The 26,754-nt window shown below is 47.9% G+C and overlaps 1 protein-coding gene across 9 annotated transcripts in view; it reads right to left on the bottom strand.

The window, feature by feature from the left end:
* LOC134948960 (phosphatidylinositol-binding clathrin assembly protein-like) overlaps positions 1-26,754 on the bottom strand; it is a 340,585-nt gene that overhangs the window by 161,999 nt on the left and 151,832 nt on the right. For all 9 annotated transcript variants that reach the window (XR_010183069.1, XM_063937265.1, XM_063937266.1 and 6 more), the window contains exon 9: positions 20,081-20,166. Coding sequence is in view for 8 of the 9 variants with exons in the window: in XM_063937265.1 (XP_063793335.1) it covers positions 20,081-20,166 (86 nt within the window). In the remaining variant the exon portion in view is untranslated. The remainder of the gene's footprint in view (positions 1-20,080; positions 20,167-26,754) is intronic.

Genomic DNA, 26,754 nt, shown 5'->3' with positions numbered 1-26,754 from the left:
GATTTAAGTGGTTCAAACCAATGTGACTTTAGTAAATTCAACACCACGTTGAGATCCCAAGGTGCCACTGGGGGCACAAAAGTAGGCTGAATATGCAGCACTCCCTTAACAAATGTCTGAACTTCAGGTAGTGAAGCCAGTTCTTTCTGGAAGAAAATCGATAGAACCGAAATCTGGACCTTAATGGAACCCAATTTTAGGCCCATAGTCACCCCTGACTGTAGGAAGTGCAGAAAACGGCCCAGCTGAAATTCCTCCGTTGGGGCCTTCCTGGCCTCACACCACGCAACATATTTTCGCCATATGCGGTGATAATGGTTTGCGGTCACTTCTTTCCTAGCTTTAATCAGTGTAGGGATGACTTCCTCCGGAATGCCCTTTTCCTTCAGGATCCGGCGTTCAACCGCCATGCCGTCAAACGCAGCCGCGGTAAGTCTTGGAACAGACAGGGCCCCTGCTGCAGCAGGTCCTGTCTGAGCGGCAGAGGCCATGGGTCCTCTGAGATCATTTCTTGAAGTTCTGGGTACCAAGCTCTTCTTGGCCAATCCGGAACAATGAGTATAGTTCTTACTCCTCTTCGCCTTATTATCCTCAGTACCTTGGGAATGAGAGGAAGAGGAGGGAACACATAAACCGACTGGTACACCCACGGTGTCACTAGAGCGTCCACAGCTATTGCCTGAGGGTCTCTCAACCAGGCGCGATATCTTTCTAGCTTTTTGTTGAGGCGGGACGCCATCATGTCCACCTGTGGCCGTTCCCAGCGATTTAGAATCAGCTGAAAGACTTCTGGATGAAGTCCCCACTCTCCCGGGTGGAGGTCGTGCCTGCTGAGGAAGTCTGCTTCCCAGTTGTCCACTCACGGAATGAACACTGCTGACAGTGCTAACACGTGATTTTCCGCCCATCGGAGAATCCTTGTGGCTTCTGCCATCGCCGTCCTGCTTCTCGTGCCGCCCTGTCGGTTTACATGGGCGACCGCCGTGATGTTGTCTGACTGGATCAGTACCGGCTGGTTTTGAAGCAGGGGTCTTGCCTGACTTAGGGTATTGTAGATGGCCCTTAGTTCCAAAATATTTATGTGTAGGGAAATCTCCTGGCTTGACCATAGCCCTTGGAAGTTTCTTCCCTGTGTGACTGCCCCCCAGCCTCGAAGGCTGGCATCCGTGGTCACCAGGACCCAGTCCTGTATGCCGAATCTGCGGCCCTCCAGAAGATGAGCACTCTGCAGCCACCACAGCAGAGACACCCAGACAGATGGGATCCGGACCACTTGTCCAACAGATCCCACTGAAAGATTCTTGCATGGAACCTGCCGAATGGAATTGCTTCGTAGGAAGCTACCATTTTTCCCAGGACTCGCGTACAGTGATGCCCCGAGACCTGTTTTGGTTTCAGGAGATCTCTGACTAGAGACGACAACTCCTTGGCTTTCTCCTCCGGGAGAAACACCCTTTTCTGGTCTGTGTCCAGAACCATCCCCAGAAACAGTAGACGTGTCGTAGGAACCAGCTGTGACTTTGGAATATTCAGAATCCAACCGTGCTGTTGTAGCACCTCCCGAGATAGTGCTACCCCGACCAACAACTACTCCCTGGACCTCGCCTTTATAAGGAGATCGTCCAAGTATGGGATAATTAAAACTCCCTTTTTTCGAAGGAGTATCATCATTTCGGCCATTACCTTGGTAAATACCCTCGGTGCCGTGGACAGACCAAACGGCAACGTCTGGAATTGGTAATGACAGTCCTGTACCACAAATCTGAGGTACTCCTGGTGAGGACGGTAAATGGGGACATGTAGGTAAGCATCCTTGATGTCCAGTGATACCATGTAATCCCCTTCCTCCAGGCTTGAAATAACCGCCCTGAGCGATTCCATCTTGAACTTGAACCTTTTTATATAGGTGTTCAAGGATTTCAAATTTAAAATGGGTCTCACCGAACCGTCCGGTTTCGGTACCACAAACATTTTGGAATAGTAACCCCTTCCTTGTTGAAGGAGGGGTACCTTGACTATCACCTGCTGCGAATACAGCTTGTGAATTGCCTCCAGCACTGCCTCCCTGTCCGGGGGAGCTGTTGGCAAGGCAGATTTGAGGAAACGGCGAGGGGGAGACGTCTCGAATTCCAGCTTGTACCCCTGAGATACTACTTGTAGAATCCAGGGATCCACCCGTGAGCGAGCCCACTGGTCGCTTAAGTTCTTGAGACGGGCCCCCACCGTACCTGCGTCATGCGGTGGACTTAGAGGAAGCGGGGGAGGGCTTTTGTTCCTGGGAACTGGCCGTATGCTGCAGCTTTTTTCGTCTACCTCTGCCTCTGGGCAGAAAGGACGCGCCTTTAACCTGCTTGCCTTTCTGGGGCCGAAAGGACTGTACCTGATAATACGGTGCTTTCTTTGGCTGTGAGGGAACATAGGGTAAAAATGCTGACTTCCCAGCTGTCGCTGTGGAAACAAGGTCCGAGAGACCATCCCCAAACAACTCCTCACCCTTGTAAGGCAAAACTTCCATGTGCCTTTTAGAATCTGCATCCCCTGTCCACTGCCGAGTCCATAAACCCCTCCTGGCAGAAATGGACATTGCACTTATTTTAGATGCCAGCCGGCAAATATCCCTCTGTGCATCTCTCATGTATAAGACTGCGTCTTTAATATGCTCTATGGTTAGCAATATAGTGTCCCTGTCTAAGGTATCAATATTTTCTGACAGGGAATCTGACCACGCAGCTGCAGCACTGCACATCCATGCTGAAGCAATAGCTGCTCTCAGTATAATACCTGAGTGTGTATAAACAGACTTCAGGATAGCCTCCTGCTTCCTATCAGCAGGCTCCTTTAGGGCGGCCGTGTCCGGAGACGGTAGTGCCACCTTCTTTGACAGGCGTGTGAGCGCTTTATCTACCCTAGGGGATGTCTCCCAACGTGACCTATCCTCTGGCGGGAAAGGGTACGCCATTAGTAACGTTTTAGAAATTACTAGTTTCTTATCGGGGGAAGCCCACGCTTCTTCACACACTTCATTTAATTCATCAGAAGGGGGAAAAACCACTGGTAGTTTTTTCTCCCCAAACATAATACCCTTTTTTTGTGGTACCTGGGGTAATATCAGAAATGTGCAACACATTTTTCATTGCCGTAATCATGTAACTTGTGGCTCTATTGGAATGTACACTAGTCTCATCATCGTCGACACTGGAGTCAGTATCTGTGTCGACATCTGTGTCTGCCATCTGAGGTAGCGGGCGTTTTAGAGCCCCTGATGGCTTTTGAGACGTCTGGGCAGGCACGGGCTGAGAAGCCGGCTGTCCCACATCTGATAAGTCGTCAAACCTTTTATGTAAGGAGTTGACACTGTCGCGTAATTCCTTCCACATTTTTCGGCACCTGCTCCGCCTCCACATAAGCCTCCTCATCAAACATGTCGACACAGCCGTACCGACACACCGCACACACACAGGGAATGCTCTGAGGACAGGACCCCACAAAGCCCTTTGGGGAGACAGAGAGAGAGTATGCCAGCACACACCAGAGCGCTATATAAAACAGGGATACACACTACACAGTGATTTTACCCCTTATAGCTGCTTATATATCACAGATTGCGCCTAAATTTAGTGCCCCCCCCCTCTCTTTTTTACCCTATGTAGTCTGGAACTGCAGGGGAGAGCCTGGGGAGCGTTCCTTCCAGCGGAGCTGTGAGGGCAAATGGCGCCAGTGTGCTGAGGGAGATAGCCCCGCCCCTTCTCCGGCGGGCTTCTCCCGCTTTTTTTATACAGTTATGGCAGGGGATTTTACACATATATAGTCTTAAAGGCTATATTATGTGTTAATTTGCCAAGTAAGGTACTTATATTGCAGCCCAGGGCGCCCCCCCCCCCAGCGCCCTGCACCCATCAGTGACCGGAGTATGTGGTGTGCCTGGGGAGCAATGGCGCACAGCTGCAGTGCTGTGCGCTACCTTAATGAAGACCGAAGTCTTCTTTGCCGATTTCCAGGAACGTCTTCTTACTTCTGGCTCTGCTAGGGGGACGGCGGCGCGGCTCCGGACGACCGAGGCTGGGCCTGTGTTCGATCCCTCTGGAGCTAATGGTGTCCAGTAGCCTGGAAGCCCAAGCTAGCTGCAAGCAGGTAGGTTTCGCTTCTCTCCCCTAGGTCCCTCGTAGCAGTGAGTCTGTTGCCAGCAGATCTCACTGAAAATAAAAAACCTAAATATTACTTTCTTTCTAAGAGCTCAGGAGAGCCCCTAGTGTGCATCCAGCTCGGCCGGGCACAAAATTCTAACTGAGGTCTGGAGGAGGGTCATGGAGGGAGGAGCCAGTGCACACCAAGTAGTCCTAAAGCTTTCTTTAGTTGTGCCCAGTCTCCTGCGGAGCCACTATTCCCCATGGTCCTTATGGAGTTCCCAGCATCCACTTAGGACGTTAGAGAAATATATATAATAACTTTACAACACCCAGCACATGACCAGTCTTCTGTGCAAAAAGTACATGAAAATGTCACACTGATGTAACTGTTCTAAGTACAGATTGAGTATCCCTTATCCAAAATGCTTGGGACCAGAGGTATTTTGGATATCGGATTATTCTGTATTTTGGAATAATTGCATACCATAATGAGATATCATGGCGATGGCACCTAAGTCTAAGTACAGAATGCATTTATGTTTCATATACACCTTATACACACAGCCGGAAGGTCATTTTTGCCAATATTTTTCATAACTTTCTGAATTAAACAAAGTGTGTGAACATTCACACAATTCATTTGTTTCATATACACCTTATACATATTGCCTGAAGGTCATTTAATACAATATTTTTAATAACTCTGTGCATTAAACAAAGTTTGTGTATAGTGAGCCATCAGAAAACAAAGGTTTCACTATCTCACTCTCACTCAAAAAAGTCCGTATTTCGGAATATTCCGTATTTCGGAATATTTGGATATGGGATACTCAACCTGTACTATCAGGTTTAGGAACACCAGAACTAATACTTGGAAAAGATAAAGCTAAAGTGAAAACTGCTAGCACTGAAAATACAAAACAAATTTACAAACAAAAAACAAAATTTTACTCACCGGTAAATCTATTTCTCGTAGTCCGTAGTGGATGCTGGGACTCCGTAAGGACCATGGGGAATAGCGGCTCCGCAGGAGACTGGGCACAACTAAAGAAAGCTTTAGGACTACCTGGTGTGCACTGGCTCCTCCCTCTATAACCCTCCTCCAGACCTCAGTTAGGATACTGTGCCCGGAAGAGCTGACACAATAAGGAAGGATTTTGAATCCCGGGTAAGACTCATACCAGCCACACCAATCACACCGTATAACTCGTGATACTATACCCAGTTAACAGTATGAAATATAACTGAGCCTCTCAACAGATGGCTCAACAATAACCCTTTAGTTAGGCAATAACTATATACAAGTATTGCAGACAATCCGCACTTGGGATGGGCGCCCAGCATCCACTACGGACTACGAGAAATAGATTTACCGGTGAGTAAAATCTTATTTTCTCTGACGTCCTAAGTGGATGCTGGGACTCCGTAAGGACCATGGGGATTATACCAAAGCTCCCAAACGGGAGGGAGAGTGCGGATGACTCTGCAGCACCGAATGAGCAAACTCTAGGTCCTCCTCAGCCAGGGTATCAAACTTGTAGACTCTTGCAAAAGCGTTTGAACCCGACCAAGTAACAGCTCGGCAAAATTGTAAAGCCGAGACCCCTCGGGCAGCCGCCCAAGAAGAGCCCCTTTCCTCGTGGAACGGGCTTTTACAGATTTAGGGTGCGGCAGTCCAGCCGCAGAATGTGCAAGTTGAATCGTGCTACCGATCCAGCGAGCAATAGTCTGCTTAGAAGCAGGAGCACCCAGCTTGTTGGGTGCATATAGGATAAATAGCGAGTCAGTTTTCCTGACTCCAGCCGCCTGGAAACATATATTTTTCAGGGCCCTCACTACGTCCAGTAACTTGGAATCCTCCAAGTCCCAAGTAGCCGCAAGCACCACAATAGGTTGGTTCACATGAAACACTGAAACCACCTTAGGAAGGAATTGGGAACGAGTCCTCAATTCCGCCCTATCCATATAAAAAAATCAGATAAGGGCTTTTGCATGATAAAGCCGCCAATTCTGATACACGCATGGCCGACGCCAACAGCATGACCACTTTCCACGTGAGGTATTTTAGCTCCACGGATTTAAGTGGCTCAACCCAATGCGACTTCAGGAAATCCAACACCACGTTGAGATCCCACGGTGCCACTGGAGGCACAAACGGGGGCCGACTATGCAGCACTCCCTTAACAAAAGTCTGAACTTCAGGCAGTGAAGCCAGTTCTATTTTGGAAGAAAATCGAGAGAGCCGAAATCTGGACCTTAATGGAACCCAATTTTAGGCCCATAGTCACCCCTGACTGTAGGAAGTGCAGAAATCGACCTAGCTGAAATTCCTTCGTTGGGGCCTTCCTGGCCTCACAGCACGCAACATATTTCCGCCATATGCGGTGATAATGGTTTGCGCTCACTTCTTTCCTAGCTTTAATTAGCGTAGGGATAACTTCCTCCGGAATGCCCTTTTCCTTCAGGATCCGGCGTTCAACCGCCATGCCGTCAAACGCAGCCGCGGTACGTCTTGGAACAGACAGGCCCCCTGCTGCAGCAGGTCCTGTCTGAGCGGCAGAGGCCATGGGTCCTCTGAGATCATTTCTTGGAGTTCTGGGTACCAAGCTCTTCTTGGCCAATCCGGAATAATGAGTATAGTTCTTACTCCTCTCCTTCTTATTATTCTCATTACCCTGGGTATGAGAGGCAGAGAAGGGAACACATACACCGACTGGTACACCCACGGTGTTACCAGAGCGTCCACAGCTATCGCCTGAGGGTCCCTTGACCTGGCGCAATATCTTTTTAGCTTTTTGTTGAGGCGGGACGCCATCCTGTCCACCTGTGGCCTTTCCCAACGGTGTACAATCATTTGGAAGACTTCTGGATGAAGTCTCCACTCTCCCGGGTGGAGGTCGTGTCTGCTGAGAAAGTCTGCTTCCCAGTTGTCCACTCCGGGAATGAACACTGCTGACAGTGCTAGCACATGATTTTCCGCCCATCGGAGAATCCTTGTGGCTTCTGCCATCGCCATCCTGCTTCTTGTGCCGCCCTGTCGGTTTACATGAGCGACCGCCGTGATGTTGTCTGACTGGATCAGCACCAGCCGGTGTTGAAGCAGGGGTCTAGCCTGACTTAGGGCATTGTAAATGGCCCTTAGTTCCAGAATATTTATGTGTAGGGAAGTCTCCTGACTTGTCCATAGTCCTTGGAAGTTTCTTCCCTGTGTGACTGCCCCCCAGCCTCGAAGGCTGGCATCCGTGGTCACCAGGACCCAGTCCTGTATGCCGAATCTGTGGCCCTCTAGAAGATGAGCACTCTGCAGCCACCACAACAGCGACACCCTGGCCCTTGGAGACAGGGTTATCCGCCGATGCATCTGAAGATGCGACCCGGACCACTTGTCCAACAGATCCCACTGGAAGATCCTTGCATGGAACCTGCCGAATGGAATTTCTTCGTAAGAAGCTACCATCTTTCCCAGGGCTCGCGTGCATTGATGCACCGACACCTGTATTTGTATTAGGAGGTCTCTGTCTAGAGACGACAACTCCTTGGACTTCTCCTCCGGGAGAAACCCTTTTTTCTTGTTCTGTGTCCAGAACCATACCCAGGAACAGTAGACCCGTCGTAGGAACCAGCTGCGACTTTGAAATATTCAGAATCCAGCCGTGCTGTTGTAGCACTTCCCGAGATAGTGCTACTCAGACGAACAACTGCTCCCTGGACCTCGCCTTTATAAGGAGATCGTCCAAGTACGGGATAATTATTTCGGCCATTACCTTGGTAAATACCCTCGGTGCCGGGGACAGACCAACGGCAACGTCTGGAATTGGTAATGACAAACCTGTACCACAATTTTGAGGTACTCCTGGTGAGGAGGGTAAATAGGGACATGCAGGTAAGCATCCTTGATGTCCAGTGATACCATGAAATTCTCCAGGCTTGCAATAATCGCCCTGAGCGATTCCATTTCGAACTTGAACCTTCGTATGTAAGTGTTCAAGGAGTTCAATTTTAGAATGGGTCTCACCGAACCGTCTGGTTTCGGTACCACAAACATTTTGGAATAGTAACCCCGGCCTTGTTGAAGGAGGGGTACCTTGATTTCACCTGCTGGAAGTACAGCTTGTGAATTGCCGCCAGTACTACCTCCCTTTCTCCGAGGGCAGCAGGCAAGGCTGATGTGAGGTAACGGCGAGGGGGAGTCGCCTCGAACTCCAGCTTGTATCCCTGTGATACTACTTGCAGAACCTAGGGATCCACCTGTGGGCAAGCCCACTGGTCCCTGAAGTTCCCGAGACGCGCCCCCACCGCACCTGTCTCCACCTGTGGAGCCCCAGCGTCATGCGGTGGACTCAGAGGAAGCGGGGGATGATTTTTGATCCTGGGAACTGGCTGTCTGGTGCAGCTTTTTCCTTCTTCCCTTGTCTCTGTGCAGAAAGGAAGCGCCTTTGACCCGCTTGCTTTTCTGAAGCCGAAAGGACTGTACCTGAAAATACGGTGCTTTCTTAGGCTGTGAGGAAACCTGAGGTAAAAAAATTTCTTCCCAGCTGTTGCTGTGGATACGAGGTCCCAGAGACCATCCACAAACAATTCCTCACCCTTATAAGGCAGAATCTCCATGTGCCTTTTAAAATCAGCATCACCCGTCCACTGCCGGGTCTCTAATACCCTCCTGGCAGAATGGACATTGCCTTAATTCTGGATGCCAGCCGGCAAATATCCCTCTGTGCATCCCTCATATATAAGACGACGTCTTTAATATGCTCTATGTTAGCAAAATATTATCTCTGTCTAGGGTATTAATATTGACAGGGTATCAGACCACGCTGCAGCAGCACTATTCATGCTGAGGCAATTGCAGGTCTCAGTATAGTACCTGAGTGTGTATATACAGACTTCAGGATAGCCTCCTGCTTTTTATCAGCAGGCTCCTTCAAAGTGGCCGTATCCTAAGACGGCAGTGCCACCCTTTTTGACAAACGTGTGAGCGCCTTATCCACCCTAGGGGATATCTCCCAACGTGACCTATCCTCTGGTGGGAAAGGGTACGCCATCAGTAACTTTTTAGAAATTACCAGTTTCTTATCGGGGGAACCCACGCTTCTTTACACACTTCATTCACTCATCTGATGGGGGAACAAAACACTGGCTGCTTTTTCTCCCCAAACATAAAACCCCTTTTATGTGGTACTTGAGTTCATGTCAGAAATGTGTAACACATTTTTCATTGCCGAGATCATGCAACGGATGTTCCTAGTGGATTGTGTATATGTCTCAATCTCGTCGACACTGGAGACTAACTCCGTGTCGACATCTGTGTCTGCCATCTGAGGTAACGGGCGTTTTTTGAGCCCCTGATGGCCTTTGAGACGCCAGGGCAGGCGCGAGCTGAGAAGCCGGCTGTCCCACAGCTGTTACGTCATCCAGCCCTTTATGTAAGGAGTTGACATTGTCGGTTAATACCTTCCACCTATCCATCCACTCTGATGTCGGCCCCACAGGGGGCGACATCCCATTTATCGGCCTCTGCTCCACCTCCACGTAACCTTCCTCATCCAACATGTCGACACAGCCGTACCGACACACCGCACACACACAGGGAATGCTCTGACTGAGGACAGGACCCCACAAAGTCCTTTGGGGAGACAGAGAGAGAGTATGCCAGCACACACCAGAGCGCTATATAATGCAGGGATTAACACTATAACTGAGTGATTTTTCCCCCAATAGCTGCTTGTATACACATAAATTTAGTGCCCCCTCCTCTCTTTTTAACCCTTTGAGCCTGAAAACTACAGGGGAGAGCCTGGGGAGCTGTCTTCCAGCTGCACTGTTAAGAAAAAATGACGCCAGTGTGCTGAGGGAGTTAGCCCCGCCCCTTTTCCGGCGGACTTCTCCCGCTTTTTCTGGAATTCTGGCAGGGGTATTTTTACACCTATATAGCCTTCCTGACTATATATGGTGTAGATTTGCCAGCCAAGGTGTATTATATTGCCCTCAGGGCGCCCCCCCCCCCCCCCAGCGCCCTGCACCCATCAGTGACCGGAGTGTGAGGTGTGCATGAGGAGCAATGGCGCACAGCTGCAGTGCTGTGCGCTACCTTGTTGAAGACAGAAGTCTTCTGCCGCCGATTTTCCGGAACACTTCTTGCTTCTGGCTCTGTAAGGGGGCCGGCGGCGCGGCTCCGGGACCGAACGATCGAGGTCGGGTCCTGTGTTCGATCCCTCTGGAGCTAATGGTGTCCAGTAGCCTAAGAAGCCCAAGCTACCTCCAGTCAGGTAGGTTCGCTTCTTCTCCCCTTAGTCCCTCGCTGCAGTGAGTCTGTTGCCAGCAGATCTCACTGTAAAATAAAAAAACTAAAATATACTTTCTTTCTAGGAGCTCAGGAGAGCCCCTAGTGTGCATCCAGCTCAGCCGGGCACAAGATTCTAACTGAGGTCTGGAGGAGGGTCATAGTGGGAGGAGCCAGTGCACACCAGGTAGTCCTAAAGCTTTCTTTAGTTGTGCCCAGTCTCCTGCAGAGCCGCTATTCCCCATGGTCCTTACGGAGTCCCAGCATCCACTTAGGACGTCAGAGAAATAAATAAATAAATAAAAAATACACAGAAAAATTGTTAATATAGGGAATACGCTATAGGGATATAGGGATAATAGAGGGGTTCTTAAGTACTAAGCCTTCCCACACCAGTCCGAGAGGTGCCTTGCGTCACTTGTCACTGCTGAGGGAAGATACTACTAAATCACTCTCAGGAGCAGCTGTATTAAGCCTGGAGAAGTGATAAAGCAGTGATAAGTTGAAGGTGATAACGCACCAGCCAATCATTACACGTTTGAAAAAGGACAGTTAGGAGCCGATTGGCTGAGCGTTATCACCTTCCACTAATCACTTCTCCAGGCTTACAACATCTGCCCCTCAGTCTGTAGTTTCCTGTTTGTAACAAATATATCTCCAAAACAAGGAATGACCGTCATAAAATATGTAGCCATGTTGTTCTAGGTGACCACACACACACCTTACTTCTATAAACAAAAACGTGCATTTATGTCACATCTATATAAAATTGAGCCACAAGTATTATAATCTGGGGTGTGGTATATCAGGAAGACAGTTATGTCAACAAAACATTTTGAACTGTGTCGACTGCTATGTGCAAAACAAGAGTAAATCCCTAATTCGAAAGCCTTATGTATATCGAACCTCATGTGACAAATATGAGGTTTAATTTACTATTAATACATATTCAAAAAATAATAATAATTTAAGAAGCCATTTGCAGACACCATGATTTAGAAGCAGCAACAAACACCTTTAGGGGAGAATTCCCTTGCCCGTGGTAATTACTGAGGGCCAATTGATCCCCTGGGGCTATACAATTAGCCCTGAAGTCAGCCTAACACCAACACTTAAAGGGGATTTGTTTTCACCTGCAAAAAAAATCCTTGATAAACACATTTTCTTGATCGCACCCCCAAAAACTCAAAGATCTGTGAACTTATCATGGATTCTATAGGGGGTATCCAATTACCTGCATGAAACGGGCGTTTTTCGAGATTTTTCACAGATAATAAGATTTTACTTACCGATAAATCTATTTCTCGGAGTCCGTAGTGGATGCTGGGGTTCCTGAAAGGACCATGGGGAATAGCGGCTCCGCAGGAGACAGGGCACAAAAAGTAAAGCTTTTTCCGATCAGGTGGTGTGCACTGGCTCCTCCCCCTATGACCCTCCTCCAGACTCCAGTTAGGTACTGTGCCCGGACGAGCGTACACAATAAGGGAGGATTTTGAATCCCGGGTAAGACTCATACCAGCCACACCAATCACACCGTACAACTTGTGATCTAAACCCAGTTAACAGTATGATAACAGCGGAGCCTCTGAAAGATGGCTTCCTTCAACAATAACCCGAATTAGTTAACAATAACTATGTACAATTTATGCAGATAATCCGCACTTGGGATGGGCGCCCAGCATCCACTACGGACTCCGAGAAATAGATTTATCGGTAAGTAAAATCTTATTTTCTCTATCGTCCTAGTGGATGCTGGGGTTCCTGAAAGGACCATGGGGATTATACCAAAGCTCCCAAACGGGCGGGAGAGTGCGGATGACTCTGCAGCACCGAATGAGAGAACTCCAGGTCCTCCTTAGCCAGAGTATCAAATTTGTAAAATTTTACAAACGTGTTCTCCCCTGACCACGTAGCTGCTCGGCAAAGTTGTAATGCCGAGACCCCTCGGGCAGCCGCCCAAGATGAGCCCACCTTCCTTGTGGAGTGGGCCTTTACAGATTTAGGCTGTGGCAGGCCTGCCACAGAATGTGCAAGTTGGATTGTGCTACAGATCCAACGAGCAATCGTCTGCTTAGACGCAGGAGCACCCATCTTGTTGGGTGCATACAATATAAACAACGAGTCAGATTTTCTGACTCCAGCTGTCCTTGCAATATATATTTTTAATGCTCTGACAACGTCCAGTAACTTGGAGTCCTCCAAGTCACTTGTAGCCGCAGGCACTACAATAGGCTGGTTCAGATGAAATGCTGACACCACCTTAGGGAGAAAATGCGGACGAGTCCGCAGTTCTGCCCTGTCCGAATGGAAAATCAGATATGGGCTTTTGTAAGATAAAGCTGCCAATTCTGACACTCTCCTGGCAGAAGCCAGGGCTAGAAGCATGGTCACTTTCCATGTGAGATATTTCAAATCCACCTTTTTTAGTGGTTCAAACCAATGAGATTTTAGGAAGTCCAAAACCACATTGAGATCCCACGGTGCCACTGGAGGCACCACAGGAGGCTGTATATGCAGCACTCCCTTAACAAAGGTCTGGACTTCAGGGACTGAAGCCAATTCTTTTTGAAAGAAAATCGACAGGGCCGAAATTTGAACCTTAATAGATCCCAATTTGAGACCCATTGACAATCCTGATTGCAGGAAATGTAGGAATCGACCCAGTTGAAATTCCTCCGTCGGAGCACTCCGATCTTCGCACCACGCAACATATTTTCGCCAAATTCGGTGATAATGTTGCACGGTTACTTCCTTCCTTGCTTTAATCAAAGTAGGAATGACTTCTTCCGGCATGCCTTTTTCCTTTAGGATCCGGCGTTCAACCGCCATGCCGTCAAACGCAGCCGCGGTAAGTCTTGAAACAGACAAGGACCCTGCTGAAGCAAGTCCCTCCTTAGAGGTAGAGGCCACGGATCTTCCGTGATCATCTCTTGAAGTTCCGGGTACCAAGTCCTTCTTGGCCAATCCGGAACCACTAGTATCGTTCTTACGCCTCTTTGCCGTATAATTCTCAATACTTTTGGTATGAGAGGCAGAGGAGGAAACACATACACCGACTGGTACACCCAAGGCGTTACCAGCGCGTCCACAGCTATTGCCTGCGGATCTCTTGACCTGGCGCAATACCTGTCCAGTTTTTTGTTGAGGCGAGACGCCATCCTGTCCACCATTGGTCTTTCCCAACGGGTTACCAGCATGTGGAAGACTTCTGGATGAAGTCCCCACTCTCCCGGGTGAAGATCGTGTCTGCTGAGGAAGTCTGCTTCCCAGTTGTCCACTCCCGGGATGAACACTGCTGACAGTGCTATCACATGATTCTCTGCCCAGCGAAGAATCCTTGCAGCTTCTGCCATTGCACTCCTGCTTCTTGTGCCGCCCTGTCTGTTCACATGGGCGACTGCCGTGATGTTGTCCGACTGGATCAACACCGGTTTTCCCTGAAGCAGAGGTTCTGCCTGGCTTAGAGCATTGTATATTGCTCTTAGTTCCAGAATGTTTATGTGAAGAGACGTTTCCAGGCTCGTCCATACTCCCTGGAAGTTTCTTCCTTGTGTGACTGCTCCCCAGCCTCTCAGGCTGGCGTCCGTGGTCACCAGGATCCAATCCTGTATGCCGAATCTGCGGCCCTCCCATAGATGAGCACTCTGCAACCACCACAGAAGAGACACCCTTGTCCTTGGAGACAGGGTTATCCGCAGGTGCATCTGAAGATGCGACCCTGACCATTTGTTCAACAGATCCCTTTGGAAAATTCTTGCGTGGAATCTGCCGAATGGAATTGCTTCGTAAGAAGCCACCATTTTTCCCAGGACTCTTGTGCATTGATGTACAGACACCTTTCCTGGTTTTAGGAGGTTCCTGACAAGCTCGGATAACTCCTTGGCTTTTTCCTCCGGGAGAAAAACCTTTTTCTGAACCGTGTCCAGAATCATCCCTAGGAACAGCAGACGAGTTGTCGGCATTAACTGGGATTTTGGAATATTCAGAATCCACCCGTGCTGTTTTAGCACTTCTTGAGACAGTGCTAATCCCATCTCTAGCTGTTCTCTGGACCTCGCCCTTATTAGGAGATCGTCCAAGTATGGGATAATTAATACGCCTTTTCTTCGAAGAAGAATCATCATCTCGGCCATTACCTTTGTAAAGATCCGAGGTGCCGTGGACAATCCGAACGGCAGCGTCTGAAACTGATAGTGACAGTTTTGTACAACGAACCTGAGGTACCCCTGGTGTGAGGGGTAAATTGGAACGTGGAGATACGCATCCTTGATGTCCAAGGATACCATAAAGTCCCCCTCTTCCAGGTTCGCTATCACTGCTCTGAGTGACTCCATTTTGAACTTGAACTTCTTTATGTACAGGTTCAAGGACTTCAGATTTAGAATAGGCCTTACCGAGCCATCCGGCTTCGGTACCACAAAAAGAGTGGAATAATACCCCTTCCCTTGTTGCAGAAGAGGTACCTTGACTATCACCTGCTGAGAGTACAGCTTGTGAATGGCTTCCAAAACCGTCTCCCTTTCGGAAGGGGACGTTGGTAAAGCAGACTTCAGGAAACGGCGAGGTGGATCTGTCTCTAATTCCAACCTGTATCCCTGAGATATTATCTGCAGGATCCAGGGATCTACTTGCGAGTGAGCCCACTGCGCGCTGTAATTTTTGAGACGACCCCCCACCGTCCCCGAGTCCGCTTGAGAAGCCCCAGCGTCATGCTGAGGCTTTTGTAGAAGCCGGGGAGGGCTTCTGATCCTGGGAAGGAGCTGCGTGTTGCTGTCTCTTCCCTCGACCTTTGCCTCGTGGCAGATATGAATAGCCCTTTGCTCTCTTATTTTTAAAGGAACGAAAGGGCTGCGGTTGAAAAGTCGGTGCCTTTTTCTGTTGGGGAGTGACTTGAGGTAGAAAGGTGGATTTCCCGGCTGTAGCCGTGGCCACCAAATCTGATAGACCGACTCCAAATAACTCCTCCCCTTTATACGGCAAAACTTCCATATGCCGTTTTGAATCCGCATCGCCTGTCCACTGTCGCGTCCATAAAGCTCTTCTGGCCGAAATGGACATAGCACTTACCCGTGATGCCAGTGTGCATATATCCCTCTGTGCATCACGCATATAAAGAAATGCATCCTTTATTTGTTCTAACGACAGTAAAATATTGTCCCTGTCCAGGGTATCAATATTTTCAATCAGGGATTCTGACCAAACTACCCCCGCACTGCCCATCCAGGCAGTCGCTACAGCTGGTCGTAGTATAACACCTGCATGTGTGTATATACTTTTTTGGATATTTTCCATCCTCCTATCTGATGGATCTTTAAGTGCGGCCGTCTCAGGAGAGGGTAACGCCACTTGTTTAGATAAGCGTGTTAGCGCCTTGTCCACCCTAGGAGGTGTTTCCCAGCGCTCCCTAACCTCTGGCGGGAAAGGGTATAATGCCAATAATTTCTTTGAAATTATCAGCTTTTTATCAGGGGCAACCCACGCTTCATTACACACGTCATTTAGTTCTTCTGATTCAGGAAAAACTATAGGTAGTTTTTTCATACCCCACATAATACCCTGTTTAGTGGTACCTGTAGTATCAGCTAAATGTAACGCCTCCTTCATTGCCAAAATCATATAACGTGTGGCCCTACTGGAAAATACGGTTGATTCGTCACCGTCACCACTGGAGTCATCGCCTGTGTCTGGGTCTGTGTCGACCGACTGAGGCAAAGGGCGTTTCACAGCCCCTGACGGTGTCTGAGTCGCCTGGACAGGCACTAATTGATTGTCCGGCCGTCTCATGTCGTCAAACGACTGCTTTAGCGTGTTGACACTATCCCGTAGTTCCATAAATAAAGGCATCCATTCTGGTGTCGACTCCCTAGGGGGTGACATCCTCATATTTGGCAATTGCTCCGCCTCCACACCAATATCGTCCTCATACATGTCGACACACACGTACCGACACACAGCAGACACACAGGGAATGCTCCTAACGAAGACAGGACCCACTAGCCCTTTGGGGAGACAGAGGGAGAGTTTGCCAGCACACACCAAAAGCGCTATATATATATCAGGGATAGCCTTATAATAAGTGCTCCCTTATAGCTGCTTTGTTATATCAAAATATCGCCATAAATGTGCCCCCCCCTCTCTGTTTTACCCTGTTTCTGTAGTGCAGTGCAGGGGAGAGACTTGGGAGCCGTCCTGACCAGCGGAGCTGTGAGAGGAAATGGCGCCGTGTGCTGAGGAGATAGGCCCCGCCCCTTTTCCGGCGGGCTCGTCTCCCGCTATTTAGAAAAATTAGGCAGGGGTTAAATATCTCCATATAGCCTCTAGGGCTATATGTGAGGTATTTTTAGCCTTTATAGGTACTCATTTGCCTCCCAGGGCGCCCCCTCCCAGCGCCCTGCACCCTCAGTGACTGCCGTGTGAAGTGTGCTGAGAGGAAAATGGCGCACAGCTGCAGTGCTGTGCGCTACCTTTAGAAGACTGCAGGAGTCTTCAGCCGCCGATTCTGGACCTCTTCTGATTTCAGCATCTGCAAGGGGGCCGGCGGCGTGGCTCCGGTGACCATCCAGGCTGTACCTGTGATCGTCCCTCTGGAGCTTGATGTCCAGTAGCCAAGAAACCAATCCATCCTGCACGCAGGTGAGTTGACTCCTTCTCCCCTCAGTCCCTCGCTGCAGTGATCCTGTTGCCAGCAGGAATCACTGTAAAATAAAAAACCTAGCTAAACTTTCTCTAAGCAGCTCTTTAGGAGAGCCACCTAGATTGCACCCTTCTCGGCCGGGCACAAAAATCTAACTGGAGTCTGGAGGAGGGTCATAGGGGGAGGAGCCAGTGCACACCACCTGATCGGAAAAAGCTTTACTTTTTGTGCCCTGTCTCCTGCGGAGCCGCTATTCCCCATGGTCCTTTCAGGAACCCCAGCATCCACTAGGACGATAGAGAAATTTTTTTATGAGGTATCCAATTAGATCTCCAGTAAAAAAAATATATTTTTCAGATGGAAAAACACAGATTCAGTGAAACGTGTGTGTTCTCGCCGCTGCAGCCCTGAAAAGCTGGCACTTATCGGGGATTTTGCTTTGTCGTCATTAAAACACCATTTTTTTTCTCCTGAAACATTATTGGGGCTAATTGCAATAACTTTAAAGTAACATTAGTTTATAAGTGTATTAAGCTGTACAGTATTTGAGGAACTTTGTCCCAGGCCTCCTTTAAACACTACTTCAAGTTCATCGACGTTTCAGGGCATCACATTCTCTTAAGATTCTGCAATAGCATTATGATGAGGCTTTAGGGGGTGTATCCTATTAAACATTGTAAAACATCGGGTGCGAAAAGCGTATGTTTCTTGCAATATTTCATGTTTTGTTTTTTTTACAGGCTATCCTATTTGATCGCCTGTAAAAAAAAAAAAAAATCCCTTTCTCCCGAAAACGCACAGGTTCAGTAAAACCTGTGTGTTTTTGTGAGAAACAGCCCCATTTTCGCTTGAAAACGGGGCTGTTTCCGGGGATTTGGTTTCGCCTGCCTCAAAATCCCCGATGACAGTGGACAACCTGCAGTGCACCGCATCTGCAACCTTGCACCGCATGTACGGCCGCACGCCGCTCCATCACCGCTGACCGTCGGCCTGCCGTTACCGCCGTCCTTGTGCTATAGGGTCTGGCAGTGCTTTCAGGCATCTGCACATTTGTCATATTGTCCGGCATCAGGACACAGCGAGACATCCAATATATATTGGTGAGATATCACAATTTATACAGCGGGAGCACCCATCTCTATAATAATAATAATAATAATAGTAATAGAGAGTCACTGGTATTTAATGGAGGCTTAATACAGGACACATTTAACCCTTAATTTCATCTGACCATCTTCTGTGGCAATACAGAACTTTGAGGGACTATACCACATTTATGTGGAAATATCCATGCTATATTTGGGACTAAGAACTAACAGCAGTCTCTTACAGGAATAGTATTATGATAAATATACTTTAAAAATCGGGACTATATTATTATAATAATGTGCTGACATACACAATGGTATAAGTTGTCTGATGTGGTTGCAATTTGCATATTTTTAGATACTTAAAGTATTTACATTAATATATTAATAAATTGTTTATATATTTTAATTTATGCGCTCTCTTGTATAGTGTATTCTATATTATTATTTCTAGTCTTTTATTCAGCTGCAAGTTTGAATACTTTCACGATGTACTGCAATGGCTTCTTTTTTTCTTGACTAGACAGTGTTTTGTCCTTGTTACCCATTTCATGGAATCCATATTTATTCAGACCTTTTCTGAAACTAATGTGATGAACTTTGGGGAAGAATGCAATTGTTTCTTGTGCCGGTAGATCCCATCTAAAGTGACCAGGAGCTATTCAATTGCTTGGGTGATTGACCCTGCGCGAATCACAAAGACATTTTCGCACCCAATAGCAACGGGATTAGGCACATAAAGCGCATTTTCCAAGTCCAAAAGCCCTACTTTAGACGTATTTCTGCTCGCACCTCAGGAGGGTACGAGAAGAAATCCACAATACGTGATGGACTGCAAAACACAATTCAATAACTCCTGGTCCCTTAAGACGAGAACTGCCAGTGCGAATAATATTTACATTACCCCCAGTAACATTTACCATGCTGATTGGCTTGAAAATCCCTGAATGTAGCGTTTTGGTTCATTGCAATTGTTTTTGGACCATCATATGGTCTGATCTTAGGATGACTGTGCTGGGAAGAAGATTGTCAACAGTCTCTAATGTCCTTCATTTGCAAATTGTATCACAATTGCAAGAAAGTCTACCAATAGTTTGAAAGTGGCTTTAAATCCTTTCCCGATGAGCAACAATTGCTTCTCTGAGATAACTGCAGGCCCTACTTTTATACAAAGTGATTGTACCAATATTTGGTGATTAAATGCCTGGTTCAAATAACCACCTCACTGATATGGAAATAAAGGAATGCTTTTTCATACATTAACAGCATACATACGCCATCTATCTTGCATTATTTTTGTCTGAATAAATAATGTAAAATCTGTTATGCATTATTTGTCACACAACAATAAACCAGATTAATCACATTTTTGGATTACATGTTTGTCAATTATGTCCTGATATGGACAAACATGGATTTGAAAGGAGAGATTTTTTTCACATGACTTTATCTGCGTTCATTATTTATCTAGATTTCTATAGCTGACAATATAAATACTATTATTGCAGTGACTAGAAAGCGGACACTGCTCTCTGTTATTTGGTCTTCATACCATGTGTTCTGTTGTCATACACCCCCTTACTGATACTATTCTACCACGGTCTCTAAAACACATCCAACATCAACTGTAAGCCCCATAAAAATTTACAATCCAAGTAATGAATTGCAATGGAATATGCAAGTTTTATACAAGTAATTTTATATATATATATATATATATATATATAATAATGAACAACTGAAACTAGAAATGTTTTGTTTGTTTTTTAGTAAAGAAAAAAATGTTTATGTATAATAAAATGTACAAATGGGCATTTTGCATAAAATCACATTTTTATGATGTACTTGGGATATATTGATAAATAGTACGGTATACAGGATAGAAATAACTGCGACACACTCGATTAGAAGATCCCTCTGATTCACGGTAAGGGAATGTTGTCCAACGCACCTGCTGGCTGCTGAGAATTCCTTTGTTTTCTTCCCCTCAAGGGATGCCAAGTGCTGTTCAAGTGCTTCCAGCAAACTGCTGGGTGCCTGTAGGTGAACAACCGTCAGTCAGCTACCCACAGACAAAATAGTCAACAAAGTGTAGTTTTAGATAACAGAGCATATACCTGAAACTAAAATAAGATTTTACTCACCGGTAAATCTATTTCTCGTAGTCCGTAGTGGATGCTGGGGACTCCGTAAGGACCATGGGGGATTAGCGGCTCCGCAGGAGACTGGGCACAACTATAAAGAAAGCTTTAGACTACTGGTGTGCACTGGCTCCTCCCACTAAGACCCTCCTCCAGACTTCAGTTAGGATACTGTGCCCGGAAGAGCTAACACAAGAAGGAAGGATTTTGAATCCCGGGTAAGACTCATACCAGCCACACCAATCACACCGTATAACTCGTGATACAATACCCAGTTAACAGTATGATAACAACTGAGCCTCTCAACAGATGGCTCAACAATAACCCTTTAGTTAGGCAATAACTATATACAAGTATTGCAGACAATCCGCACTTGGGATGAGCGCCCAGCATCCACTACGGACTACGAGAAATAGATTTACCGGTGAGTAAAATCTTATTTTCTCTAACGTCCTAAGTGGATGCTGGGGACTCCGTAAGAACCATGGGGATTATACCAAAGCTCCCAAACGGGCGGGAGAGTGCGGATGACTCTGCAGCACCGAATGAGCAAACTCTAGGTCCTCCTCAGCCAGGGTAACAAACTTGTAGACTCTTGCAAAAGTGTTTGAACCCGACCAAGTAACAGCTCGGCAAATTTGTAAAGCCGAGACCCCTCGGGCAGCCGCCCAAGAAGAGCCCACTTTCCTCGTGGAAAGGGCTTTTACAGATTTAGGGTGCGGCAGTCCAGCCGCAGAATGTGCAAGTTGAATCGTGCTATCAGATCCAGCGAGCAATAGTCTGCTTAGAAGCAGGAGCACCCAGCTTGTTGGGTGCATACAGGATAAATAGCGAGTCAGTTTTCCTGACTCCAGCCGTCCTGGAAACATATACTTTTCAGGGCCCTGACTACGTCTAGAAACTTGGAATCCTCCAAGTCCCAAGTAGCCACAGGCACCACAATAGGTTGGTTCACATGAAAAACTGATACCACCTTAGGAAGGAATTGGGAACGAGTCCTCAATTCCGCCTTATCCATATAAAATACAGATAAGGGCTTTTGCATGACAAAGCCGCCAATTCTGATACACGCCTGGCCGACGCCCAGGCCCACAGCATGACCACTTTCCACGTGAGGTATTGTAGCTCCACGGATTTAAGTGGCTCAACTCAATGCGACTTCAGGAAATCCAACACTACGTTGAGATCCCACGGTGCCACTGGAGGCACAAACGGGGGCTGACTATGCAGCACTCCCTTAACAAAAGTCTGAACTTCAGGCAGTGAAGCCAGTTCTATTTTGGAAGAAAATCGATAGAGACGAAATCTGGACCTTAAAGGAACCCAATTTTAGGCTCATAGTCACCTCTGACTTGTAGGAAGTGCAGAAATCGACCTAGCTGAAATTCCTCCTTTGGGGCCTTCCTGGCCTCACAGCACGCAACATATTTCCACCATATGCGGTGATAATGGTTTGCGTTCACTTCTTTCCTAGCTTTAAATAGCGTAGGGATAACTTCCTCCGGAATGCCCTTTTCCTTCAGGATCTGGCGTTCAACCGCCATGCCGTCAAACGCAGCCGCGGTACGTCTTGGAACAGACAGGCCCCCTGCTGCAGCAGGTCCTGTCTGAGCGGCAGAGGCCATGGGTCCTCTGAGATCATTTCTTGGAGTTCTGGGTACCAAGCTCTTCTTGGCCAACCCGGAACAATGAGTATAGTTCTTACTCCTCTCCTTCTTATTATTCTCATTACCCTGGGTATGAGAGGCAGAGAAGGGAACACATACACCGACTGGTACACCCACGGTGTTACCAGAGCGTCCACAGCTATTGCCTGAGGGTCCCTTGACCTGGCGCAATATCTTTGTAGCTTTTTGTTGAGGCGGGACGCCATCATGTCCACCTGTGGCCTTTCCCAACGGTGTACAATCATTTGGAAGACTTCTGGATGAAGTCCCCACTCTCCCGGGTGGAGGTCGTGTCTGCTGAGAAAATCTGCTTCTCAGTTGTCCACTCCGGGAATGAACACTGCTGACAGTGCTAACCCATGATTTTCCGCCCATCGGAGAATCCTTGTGGCTTCTGCCATCGCCATCCTGCTTCTTGTGCCGCCCTGTCGGTTTACATGAGCGACCACCGTGATGTTGTCTGACTGGATCAGCACCGGCCGGTGTTGAAGCAGGGGTCTAGCCTGACTTAGGGCATTGTAAATGGCCCATAGTTCCAGAACATTTATGTGTAGGGAAGTCTTGGAAGTTTCTTCCCTGTGTGACTGCCCCCCAGCCTTGAAGGCTGGCATCCGTGGTCACCAGGACCCAGTCTTGTATGCCAAATCTGCGGCCCCCTAGAAGATGAGCACTCTGCAGTCACCACCACAGCGACACCCTGGCCCTTGGAGACAGGGTTATCCGCCGATGCATCGGAAGATGCGACCCGGACCACTTGTCCAACAGATTCCACTGGAAGATCCTTGCATGGGACCTGGCGAATGGAATTTCTTCGTAAGAAGCTACCATCTTTCCCAAGGCTCGCGTGCATTGATGCACCGACACCTGTATTTGTATTAGGAGGTCTCTGTCTAGAGACGCCAACTCCTTGGACTTCTCCTCCGGGAGAAACCCTTTTTATCCTGTTCTGTGTCCAGAACATACCCAGGAACAGTAGACGCGTCGTAGGAACCAGCTGCGACTTTGGAATATTCAGAATCCAGCCGTGCTGTTGTAGCACTTCCCGAGATAGTGCTACTCCGACGAACAACTGCTCCCTGGACCTCGCCTTTATAAGGAGATCATCCAAGTACGGGATAAGTACTTCGGCCATTACCTTGGTAAATACCCTCGGTGCCGGGAACAGACCAACGGCAACGTCTCGAATTGGTAATGACAATCCTGTACCACAATTTTGAGGTACACCTGGTGAAGAGGGTAAATAGGGACATGCAGGTAAGCATCCTTGATGTCCAGTGATACCATGAAATTCTCCAGGCTTGCAATAATCGCCCTGAGCGATTCCATTTTGAACTTGAACCTTCGTATATAAGTGTTCAAGGATTTCAATTTTAGAATGGGTCTCACCGAACCGTCTGGTTTCGGTACCACAAACATTTTGGAATAGTAACCCCGGCCTTGTTGAAGGAGGGGTACCTTGATTTTCACCTGCTGGAAGTACAGCTTGTGAATTGCCGCCAGTACTACCTCCCTTTCTCCGAGGGCAGCAGGCAAGGCTGATGTGAGGTAACGGCGAGGGGGAGTCGCCTCGAACTCCAGCTTGTATCCCTGTGATACTACTTGCAGAACCTAGGGATCCACCTGTGGGCAAGCCCACTGGTCCCTGAAGTTCCCGAGACGCGCCCCCACCGCACCTGTCTCCACCTGTGGAGCCCCAGCGTCATGCGGTGGACTCAGAGGAAGCGGGGGATGATTTTTGATCCTGGGAACTGGCTGTCTGGTGCAGCTTTTTCCTTCTTCCCTCGTCTCTGTGCAGAAAGGAAGCGCCTTTGACCCGCTTGCTTTTCTGAAGCCGAAAGGACTGTACCTGAAAATACGGTGCTTTCTTAGGCTGTGAGGAAACCTGAGGTAAATTTTTTTCTTCCCAGCTGTTGCTGTGGATACGAGGTCCCAGAGACCATCCCCAAACAATTCCTCACCCTTATAAGGCAGAATCTCCATGTGCCTTTTAAGGCAGCATCACCTGTCCACTGCCGGGTCTCTAATACCCTCCTGGCAGAATGGACATTGCATTAATTCTGGATGCCAGCCGGCAAATATTCCTCTGTGCATCCTTCATATAAGACAACGTCTTTAATATGCTCTATGTTAGCAACATATTATCCCTGTCTAGGGTATTAATATTATCTGACAGGGTATCAGACCACGCTGCAGCAGCACTATTTATGCTGAGGCAATTTTAGGTCTCAGTATAGTACCTGAGTGTGTATATACAGACTTCAGGATAGCCTCCTGCTTTTTATCAGCAGGCTCCTTCAAGGTGGCCGTATCCTAAGACGGCAGTGCCACCTTTTTTGACAAACGTGTGAGCGCCTTATCCACCCTAGAGGATATCTCCCAACGTGATCTATCCTCTGGCGGGAAAGGGTATGCCATCAGTAACTTCTTAGAAATCACCAGTTTCTTATCGGGGGAACTCACGCTTCTTTACACACTTCATTCACTCATCTGATGGGGGAACAAAACACTGGCTGCTTTTTCTCCCCAAAAATAAAACCCCTTTTATGTGGCACTTGGGTTCATGTCAGAAATGCTTAACACATTTATCATTGCCGAGATCATGCAACGGATGTTCCTAGTGGATTGTGTATATATATCTCAACCTCGTCGACACTGGAGTCAGACTCCGTGTCGACATCTGTGTCTGCCATCTGAGGTAACGGGCGTTTTTTGAGCCCCTGATGGCCTTCGAGACGCCTGGGCAGGCGCGGGCTGAGAAGCCGGCTGCCCCACAGCTGTTACGTCATCCAGCCTTTTATGTAAGTAGTTGACATTGTCGGTTAATACCTTCCACCTATCCATCCACTCTGGTGTCGGCCCCACAGGGGACGACATCACATTTATCGGCCTCTGCTCCGCCTCCACATAACCTTCCTCATCCAACATGTCGACACAGCCGTACCGACACACCGTACACACACAGGGAATGCTCTGACTGAGGACAGGACCCCACAAAGTCCTTTGGGGAGACAGAGAGAGAGTATGCCAGCACACACCAGAGCGCTATATAATGCAGGGATTAACACTATAACTGAGTGATTTTTCCCCAATAGCTGCTTGTATACATAATTTGCGCCTAAATTTAGTGCCCCCCCTCTCTTTTTAACCCTTTGAGCCTGAAAACTACAGGGGAGAGCCTGGGGAGCTATCTTCCAGCTGCACTGTGAAGATAAAATGGCGCCAGTGTGCTGAGGGAGATAGCCCCGCCCCTTTTTCGGCGGACTTCTCCCGCTTTTTCTGGAATACTGGCAGGGGTATTTTTACATCTATATAGCCTCTAGGACTATATATGATGTAGATTTGCCAGCCAAGGTGTCTTATATTGCCCTCAGGGCGCCCCCCCCAAGCGCCCTGCACCCATCAGTGACCGGAGTGTGAGGTGTACATGAGGAGCAATGGCGCACAGCTGCAGTGCTGTGCGCTACCTTGGTGAAGACCGAAGTCTTCTGCTGCCGATTTTCCGGACCTCTTCACTCTTCTGGCTCTGTAAGGGGGACGGCGGCGCGGCTCCGGGAACAAACACCAAGGTCGGGTCCTGCGGTCGATCCCTCTGGAGCTAATGGTGTCCAGTAGCCTAAGAAGCCCAAACTACCACCTGTTAGGTAGGTTCGCTTCTTCTCCCCTTAGTCCCTCGCTGCAGTGAGTCTGTTGCCAGCAGATCTCACTGAAAATAAAAAACCTAAATATACTTTCTTTCTAGGAGCTCAGGAGAGCCCCTAGTGTGCATCCAGCTCAGCCGGGCACAAGAATCTAACTGAAGTCTGGAGGAGGGTCTTAGTGGGAGGAGCCAGTGCACACCAGTAGTCTAAAGCTTTCTTTATAGTTGTGCCCAGTCTCCTGCAGAGCCGCTAATCCCCCATGGTCCTTACGGAGTCCCCAGCATCCACTTAGGACGTTAGAGAAAAGGTGAATACACGGTACGATTTGTCAAACGATCGGAGAGTTCCCGATCGATCGGACGACCAAATGTTCTGTGTGTTTGCACAATATCGTACATGATGAGCTCCCGTGGGGTCGTCTGTCGCTTCCTCTGTTCTTTCAGCATGTTACAAAGACCAGGAGAAGCGGCTGATGATCCCATGCAGGGGAGGGGATTCGGCGCAATGCAGGTAGTTTTGCACTGGAACACGCTGTGTGTGTATAGCCGCCCGATATGTCGGCCCTCGGATCATCATTTGCATCAGTGGGTACACATCGTATTGTGTGTACTCATCATAACTTTGCTTTACTTCCATCCAGACTACATGTTATACCTTGCAATGTTGTAAAAACATAAAACACATTTTCTGGATTTTGTGTTTGAGTAAAGCAGGGCATATGCTATACAATTGTCTGGCAGACCATCTGTCCAATCTGGCTGGTTGGAATGAAAATCTGGTAACATTAGACCATTTGCTCCCAAACACTGAAACAGACAAAAACGACCATCTGAACAACAGTTTTTCAGTGTTTGGAAGCAACTGGTCGTTTGTCATTGCTCTCATCCATTACCAGATTTTCATTCCCACCAGCCAGATCTGGCAGATCATCTGCCAGATAACTGTATAGTTTATACCCAGTTTAAGACGAGACAAATCATATAAAGAAAACAAAGTAAAGCTAGGTACATATTAGACGGCTTGTCAACGATGCAATGTCGTTAATGAATTCCCTTGAACTCCCGGACAAATGATACACCCAAATATAGGAGTATGCGGTCATTACAATATCCTTAGATTAAGCTGCATATGCAAAAGATCTGAAGAACAGATGAACAACGCCACGGGAGCACGCCTAGT

Source organism: Pseudophryne corroboree, chromosome 8 (assembly GCF_028390025.1).
Source record: "Pseudophryne corroboree isolate aPseCor3 chromosome 8, aPseCor3.hap2, whole genome shotgun sequence".
Classification (NCBI taxonomy): Eukaryota; Metazoa; Chordata; class Amphibia; order Anura; family Myobatrachidae; genus Pseudophryne; species Pseudophryne corroboree.
Note: the sequence above shows the minus strand (reverse complement) of the source record. Positions and strands in the feature narration are given on the sequence as shown.